Here is an 8,566-nt window from a genome sequence, read left to right on the forward strand (position 1 = left end):
ACCTTTATTTACATTTTTACACCCGGAGCTCCCCAAGTCACTTGCTTCCCCCCCAGCCCCCTTCCCCCCAGAGCCCTCCTTTCCTGCCTCCATTCAGCCACCTCTCCCTCCCTCCCTCGCCCTACCCCTTCTCCTTCTGGGCCCTCCCATTCAGCCACCTCTCTCCCTCCCTCCTACGCTTCCTCCTTCCCTGTCCCCCCATTCAGCCACCCTCTCCTCCCTCCCTCCTCCCCCTCCAAAGCTAAGGCCCGCCAAGATTCAGCACCGGGGAAGCACTTTGACTGCTTTGGGGCCGGATGCCAGACCCCACCTTGAGATTGGCACCAAGAGTCCTGCCCGGAAGCCCCTACTGCTACATGCCGCTTCTTCTTCTTCCCTGGAGACCAAGAGGTCAGCCCTTTCTCTTTCTGGACCTGTGAGGGGCACCGAGCCCCAGCCAAGATTGTACCCAGAGAGACGACTGAGCCCAGGCCCTGGTGGGGGGTCTTTTCAGCAGGGATGGGCTTCCGAAGACAGGTCGGCTTTATTGGACTTGGTGGCAAGAGAGGTGCCAGGCTGAGGCCTCTTCTCTGAGCGATGGACTGAGAGCTCCTCGGGTCCACTTTTCTGGGCTGAGAAGGCCAAGAGGGACAGGGTCTGGGGTAGCTCCAGGGCAGGACTTGTGCTGGAACCCAAGAGGAAGGACAGGCTGGGGGAGCTCTGCCTCCTCATTTGACCCCTGAACCAGTCCGCTGTGACTCCCTGACATGGAGACCTCCAGGGAGATCCAGGCGTCCTTGGTCCCCAGGCAGGGCAGGTGGGTCTGTGGTCCTGGGGAGGAGAGGTTGAAGGGCAGCTCAGCCGGGAAATCCGTGACATCCAATAGGACCGCTGGGTCTTTGGTACTGGCTGCCGGTGCGTGCTCTGCCTTGTCCCTGAGGGTCCCGGGCAGCCGTCTGGGGTGGGCAGGTTTCCATGCCAACCCCTTGTTGGGGGTCAGGGATGTCTCTCTCTGTTCCTTGACCAGCTGCAAACTTAGAAGGACTTGAGTCCAACCGGGCCACGCCATGACTAGGGGCTGCCCTCGCATGCTGTTTCTCCTTCAAAGGTAGGAGGCGCTTCTCCACCAGCTGTGGGAGGAAACGGGGCACCTACTGGTGCTGCCCCAGGTGTGAGCAGGGCCCAGGGTAGTGACCAGGGCACTTGGGTGGGAGGCAGGGAAGCCTGAGGCAGCTGGGCTTTATGTCAGAGAGAGAGGGTGTGGCTCTGCTGGGTATCCCCTTGGGCCTCACTGCAGCTTGCATCCTGACTCCTCTCCCTGGTTCCTCTCCATCCCACTCCCTCTGAACCTGCATCTTCCCACCCCGGAGTGGCTCCTCAAGAAGCCAAGCATCCCCAGCAGGGTGGGGTTAGACATTCAGGTGGGCCTTGTGTGCTGGGTCCCTCGTGCCCCTCCTGCTCACCTGGGCAAGGGTGAGTCCCTCCTCCTGCTCCAGCTCCTGGCTGAGGGCCAAGAAATCCATCTGTGGATCTGGGGAAAGCAATTCTTCCAGGAATCGGGGGTGAATGACGGCCTCCACCTGGAAACAGAAGGAAGAAGGTGTGAGTTTCCTGCGCAGGGAGTAACCTGGAGGCAAGGACACCTAGAGGAGATGCAGAAAGCGGGGAACACCCCATACCCACCTTCCTGGGGCTGTCTCATATCATGGCAACCACCAGCTACACACACAGACCACAGACCTGGTAGCATACACACATACAGACAGAGACACACAAAGCACACACAGACACACAAACAGACCCACATGGGACACAGGAAAAGACGCAGACACAGGTAACCTACACACTCCACACTCACACCCACAAAGACACACAGTAACAAATCACAGACACAAACACACAACAACACACAGACACACACAATCACATACACAGACACTCAAATCCATGGAAATACACACGCTGCTGAATAGCTAAGGAACAGAGCTTAATTCCAAGGACCTGGGAGTGCTACCCCCTGGAATCCTGCAGACCCCAGCACTCCAGGCCAGCCCACCTTGGTGACGAAGTCTTTCTGGGAACACAGCTTGTCAATGTAGCTCAGGAGGCCCGGGTCTGGGGGTGTCCAGTCCTCTTCCTGTGGCTGCTCCACTTCGCCCTCTTCCCGCTGTTTCTCAGGTTCCCCCGTGGCCCCGAGGGGAGGCCCCAATAGCTCCTCCATGATGTCCACATACTCCTGCACCACTTCTGGGGGGATCTCCTCGGGGACCTTGGTCTCTGCTGGCCTCTGGGGCCTGGGTGGTGGCAGGCGGGCCTTGGTCTCCACTGGCCTCTGGGGCCTGGGTGGTGGCAGGGAGGCAGTCAGGGCCTTGGGGCCGGCCTTGCTGGGAAGGTATGCTGAGGCAGAGAAGGAGGAGGCCGGGTGTGGTGAGGGCGGCTCCTCCTGCCTGCACCACACAGGGGAGGGCAGGGTTTGGGGATGTGAAGTGGGTCGCAGCTGGGTCAGGACCACCTGAACCACAGCGCCCCCGGAGGAGACACACAGGAGGGGCACATCGGAGACAGCATTGCTTGGGAGGAAGTTTGGAGCCACCAATATGCCATGTACTCTCCCCGCTCATCCCTGCTTCCTGGGCAGAGCATATGTGGAGTTTTGGATGGGCGAGGGGAGAGAGTAGCTAGGAAACTTGACCTGGTCAATACCCAGCATATGCTCCCAGAAGCTGTCCTGTTGGGGAGCAAACCCCCCTCTTGAAGGGAAGCATTGGGTGTGAGGACAGTGGCCTCCCGTGGCCCCTTTGGCCTTTGCCGTGGCTCCTGTGGGAATGTGGGAAGCTGTACCTGGCTGCTTGACCACCTCAGGGGCCGGGGGTCCTTGAGGTTCAAGCCTCGGCGGGGCTGGAGGAGGCAGGCTCTGGGTCCCCTTCATCCACTGTGCTTTCTGCATCTGCATCTCCTCCTCAGCCTCGAACTCCAGGAACCTGGGGGTAAAGGAGGCCCAGGCTGTGCGGAGAGGGTCCAGGCCCCCTGTCCCCAGGACCAGGCAGCGGCCGAGGGCAGGGATGGAAGGCAAGGCCTCGGGTGGGCTGTCTGGGCCCTCAATGGGTCTCATCCCTCAGTCCCAGGAGGGAGCTGCTCCCAGAGTTCTGGGCTCACCCTCCCTCACCCAGCCCCTGCAGAGCCCATGGCATCAAAGGGGCTTCCTGACTCAAGTCAGGGCCACGAGGCCCAGGAGGGTCCCGGGGGGCTCCTCCTCCAGGTCTCAGCTGCCCAGGGTGGGTTGATGGCAGACGGCGCCAGGGATGATGCAGGAGTCCTGAGGCTGGGACTGCGGGTCCCTGAGAGATAACCCAGGGTCACGAGGCCCGGGAGACCCCTGGTCGGGAGGAAGCAAAAGCTGAGCCCGGAGGACGGGGCCCCTTTCCCCTGAGGCTGCTGTCTGTCTGTCTGTCTGTCTGTCTTCACGGAGGGCACTGCCCAGGAGCAAAGGCGGTCAGGCCAGAGATGGGTCTCATGGTGTCCCGGGCGCAGGTCTCCCCTGCCCAAACTCCCTGGCCAGGCTGGGATGGCAGAAAACCGACTTCTGGCCACTGCTGTGAGGAGTCTGCACCCCACTCTGTCTACAGTCACTAGCGCCCCTTCTCCCCATCCCCACAGCTGGAGGTGACCCCCTCTGGGCTGCGACGCTGGCTGCTCCCGCCATGACCTCTAGTGTCAAGGCAGGGGTTGGCCCAGGCCAGGCAGGGGGTGCTTCCCAAAAGGGCAGGACAGAGACCCCAGAGCACTCTAGGTGGCAGGAACAGCTTTCTGAGGGAGCCAGGGGCCCAGAGCATCCTGTGTTTGTCCACACCCTCCTCATGCTCCATGCTGAGAAGCCACCATGGCCACCAGGCCTCTGTCATTCAGCCTCACTCTGCCACGCGGGCCCTGCTCCCAGGACCCCAGACTCACTTTTCCGCCATCTCGTAGAAGATCATCCGGTCAAAGTTGCTCGTGCGCTGCCATTCCCGCATGGCCCACCACAGTCCCTCCTCCAGCGTCATGGTGGGCTTCCGCTGGGCCAGGGATCGGAGAACTAGGCTGTAAACCAGTGCAGTCAGCCCCAGTCTATAAGCCCACCCTTCATCCCGAGCCCACCTGGTCCCAACACCTGGCCCCTGTCCTCCCCACACCTGTCCTGCCATCTGTTCATGTCCTGTTCTCCCCCACGTGGGCTCCTCAGGCCCCAGGACACACCCCCAAGATTGAACATCAACACAAGCTACGGAGTGGCCTCTCTGACTGCCCCTCAAGTCCTCAGTGTTACGATGTTGACAAGTGAACTCAGTACTATGGGTGGAACATATGTGTCCCCAACATGCCTGTGCTGAAGCCCTCAGCGCTGGCGTGTAGGTATTTGGAGGCAATCATGGTTAGAGCAGGTCATGAGCATGGGTCCCAGTCATGGAATCCGAGCCCTGATAAGGGCAGGAGGAGATGCCAGGGCTTTTCCTCTCAGCCACCAGAGGACATAGCCAAGGCAGCTCTCCCCAGCCAGGAAGAGGGCCCTGACCAGACACCCAATCTGCTGTCGCCTTGATCTGGGATTTCTGGCCTCTGGAACTGGGAGACATGAATGTGTCTTGATAAAGCACCCAGTCTATGGCATTTGTTACAGCCGAGCCTGAGCTGACTGAGACAGCGTGCACACGAATGACCTGGGAGCCAGGGTTAAAGTGCAGGTTCCTGGGCCCCAGGACTGAGATTTAACCAGCTTCCTGGGGACTCTGGAGCAAGGCAGCCCCTGGGGATGTAGCCTCAGGGTCCTGAAGCATGAGGAGCAGCAGCACACGTCCAGAACCAAAGCAGAGCCGTGTCCAAGCCCACTGCAAGCAGCCAGGTACAGCTTCCCACATTCCCACAGGAGACATGGCAAAGGCCCGTGAGCCTGGGGCAGCTCCACTCCAAGAATCGGGGTCCCCAGTGCACCGGGACTCCGCTCCAAGGGGGAATGCAACCAGTTCCAGGGTGCGGGGGCAGTGAGATTGTTGGGGAGGAAGATGGGGCCGCCTTCCACTTACACCCCAGGCAGGGGACTTCCCTAGGGGAACGGTTAGTGTGTTGCACGGTGGATGTGCTCAAGCTCCCATTTGCTCATCAGTGGGAAACACGGGGTGACAGAGGCGCCGCAGGGTGGAGAGAGGCAGGGACTGGGAACGAAACCACAAACTCTCGCGGATGCTGACGTTGCTGCCTCACAGTCACCACAGTCCACGACCCTGGGCTGCTGGGCTCGTGGTGCGCTCAGAGCTATCACTGGAGCCTATGGCTTTGGGGAGCACTCTCCTAGATGGCCTAGTCCTGATAATGATAGTAATGTGGACAGTAATCATAATTGCTATCATGTAATGTGTCATAGCATGTGCCAGGCACTGTGCTATGCATGTCATGTGTGAGCTCGAGTCATCTCTTCGCCATCCTCTGAATGAAGCATCATTGTCCCTTTTTCCAGGAGGGATTGAGGGCGAAGATGCAAATACCTGCCCAGCATCGACCCTAGTGCGGGGCCCAAGACCATCCCCCTGTGCAGGCTCCACCACCGCCGTGCTGGACCTGGGCAGAACTGCGGGCATGTGCCAGGTTCCCGCCGGGCCCTGCAGCTCCTCCCCACAACCCCATGTGATGTGCTCCTGGCCATCAATACTGGGTTCAAGGGGAGGCACTGGAGTGTGTGCTCAAAGACCTAAACCCAAACCGTCGTTCATGTCACACCAGGAACCCTCTCTGACCTAGGTCTTCTGTAAACATTGTTGTGAAAATTATTGAAAGTAAGGATTGGCTGGACTCACGGGACAGTGACGGGCAGTTGAGGCCCCTGACAGTCTGTCCTGAGCCACAGCCAGATTAATGTTGTTGAAAATGTACCTTCCCATAGTGCAACCCATCACTCTCACAACTGCCCTGCAAGCTCCCCTGAACAGCATAACCTCCTGTCCATTCAGTAGCCTCTTTACGTGTGAGCTGCAGGACGAGCTCTGGTGCCCCGAGGACACTCACATGAGGAAGCAGGAAAGCGCTTCGGTGTCAGGACTCTGGGGAAGGCGCCTCCGGGCCAGGGGCTTGTAGCGCTGCCAGAGTCGGAAGTTCTTATAGACACTGTTGGGATTGCAGGAGTCGTCTGGTGGGGCCTTGGCCTGGGAGGGAGCCAGGCTGCCCTCTCCATGAGCCCCTTGTGGCCATGGCCCAGCTTGGGACACGATGAGGGCCATCTGGGCGGTCGGTGGTGGTGGTGGTGGAACAGGAAGGCCCTGGGACCAGCCTCCCTCACAGGCCTGGGTGCCCCCAACCAGCTGGGCAGCCATAACAGGCACCACAGGAGCAGCTGCCAGGAGTAGGGGAGGTGGACACACGACACCTCCGCAGAGGGTGCCTGGAGCCTGCCAGACAAGGGGGTTCTGAGTTAGGACCATGGTCTGTGCCTGAGGGGGCTTCACAGGCCCCACTTCTGTCCTCATCTGGACAAAGACATTAGAAGCCCCAGCCCCACTCGGGCCGTGGCCATCCTGTCCTGCCACCAGAGGTGTGCTGGGGAAGGCAGACAGCACCAGAGGGCTGCCGGGAGGAACCGCTGCAGTCACGAGGGGTGGCCCGTGTGCTGGGCCGGGAGCAGGTGTGGTAAAGGGCAGAGCTGTGAACACAGAAAGGGAGGCACCAGGGTTCACAGTCACGCCCGTTCCCAGCACTGGGTATGCTGTGGAGACAAAGGAAAGAGATGAGTGAGCTGGGGTCTCCTGGTCCTCACTAGTCACTGGGGAATCCGAGGGGAGCCCCAACAGCTGAAGGCGTGTGACAGGGAAACTCTGCCACTTGCAAGTGTCCCTGAGTGTGCATTGGATGCTCTGTTCCTCCACGGGAGAGTCGCTCCACTAGAGAGCCTGGCCCCGGTCACCAAGACTCCCTGACCCCTGTCTCCCAAGAAGCAACAGCCAAGCCTTCGCTGCCCGAGGGTATCCCTCAGGTGTCCCTGGCAGACCCCATCAGCCTCACAGACATCTCCCAAGCCATGGGTCAGGGATGAGTCTCTCAGCAGCTTGGTGGTCCTCAGCATGCTCAGCAACAGGTGAGGGGCCTACCCCAGGGCAGTGCTCGGCACTGAGAAGGCCGGCAGGAAGCCAGAAGCTTCCAAATATTATGGCCACATCTTCTCTTCAATCTTCCTTTTCCTGAAGCTCTTGTAAACCTCTTTCTTTCCTAGCTCAAACACAACAAAAGAAAACCACTGGATGGAAATCTTTCCCAAGCCAGCACCCTAGGAACCCTGAAGATAATCCATAACTCATCACGCCCAGCATGCAAGTGATTGTCCTGGCACAGGACACTTGTGGCACAGTGTCCTGACATAGGACCTGGCACTTGCTGTCCTGTCCCCACAGCAAGTGCTAAATGGGGTCAGATTCGGGCCACCCATTGCTCAGTGCTCAGTGGTCCCAGCTGCCACTCAGGAAGCTCTGTTACCAGGGAGCAGGTCTGAGAGGCAGTGGTGGAGTCCCCTGAGATACTGTCGTCACTGCACAGCCAGCAAGCAGCTGCACACGATTGAACACAGCCAGAAATGGGTGAGCAGGCAGGGCTATCAGGGGAGGGTGTCTAGGGATTTCACAGCTGCTGCTCAGGTTACAATAGGTAGCGGGCAGGAGCCCTCTCTGGTCCTTCTCTTTAAGCTCCCGAATAACCGAACATAGTGGCAAACCAAGGAACAAGCGGGTTCTTGGGCCCGGAAGGTGAGGAAGTTGTCTGGAACTCATCCCTATTCACTAGGCACCTCCATTCAGAATACATATCCTAACTTTAATAATAATAATAATAATAATAATAGAACCATCTTCCTATTTGTGCGCTATTCTCCTTCCTCTACTGAAAAGGAAACCGGCCTTTCCAGACCCTTCCACTGAGAACCAGCAAGAATCCACACCTGTCCCCATTTCATGAAGTAGTATAAATGGAATAGGAGCAAATTCTTCATCTCCACAGTAACACAAAGTGCAGAGGACAGGCCATGAGCTAGTAGACAAGAGGAAGTGGGTCTGAAGACCTGAGCTTCCACAAAAGGGTGAACAATTCAGAACATCTCAGGAAGTCCAGGCCATGTGTTACCTGAACTTCCCCATTTGTCCCCACCCCTGTTGGATCAAAGCCAACAGCCACCTCAACTGACGGAGCAGCCAGCTCTGGGATGGGAGCTGAGAGGCTCCGGGCTGTGGCAGTTACAGTAGCCCCAGCCTCGCCCACCCAGAGGTTGTCATTACATGCTCTGTCACAGCCAACCCACCCAACAGTTTTCTGGCTGAGACCACTTCTCCCCACTCCTCCCTAAGATCTAGAAAACTCCAGCCCAAATCCCTCTGAACACTATGGAAGGGCACCTCCCAGGTGCCTGAAGACATGGCACAGGGCTCAGGCTTGTCTGTCATTCTCCCTGGGCCACCAGCACAACACGATCCCACCACTCCCTACAAACACACAATGACGTGACCTGTCCCCTTCCAGAAAGGATCAATCCATCCACTCCATCCTTTCCTCTACACGGTGTATTCCCCAGGCATCTTGA

General features: G+C 58.7%; 1 protein-coding gene across 1 annotated transcript; it reads right to left on the reverse strand.

Moving 5' to 3' along the window:
- Positions 1–258: 258 nt before the first annotated feature.
- On the reverse strand, positions 259–7,066 carry LOC108521149 (NUT family member 2G-like). The gene is given in 12 exon segments (XM_017860800.1): positions 259–542; positions 545–598; positions 601–730; positions 732–786; positions 788–839; positions 842–1,109; positions 1,443–1,559; positions 2,036–2,376; positions 2,821–2,960; positions 3,931–4,059; positions 6,016–6,709; positions 6,922–7,066. Coding segments are annotated over 12 exon segments (2,409 nt in total).
- Between the last annotated feature and the right edge of the window lie 1,500 nt (positions 7,067–8,566).

The sequence above is a fragment of the Rhinopithecus bieti genome, unplaced genomic scaffold (genome assembly GCF_001698545.2).
Source record: "Rhinopithecus bieti isolate Rb0 unplaced genomic scaffold, ASM169854v2 scaffold_57045, whole genome shotgun sequence".
NCBI classification, from domain to species: domain Eukaryota; kingdom Metazoa; phylum Chordata; class Mammalia; order Primates; family Cercopithecidae; genus Rhinopithecus; species Rhinopithecus bieti.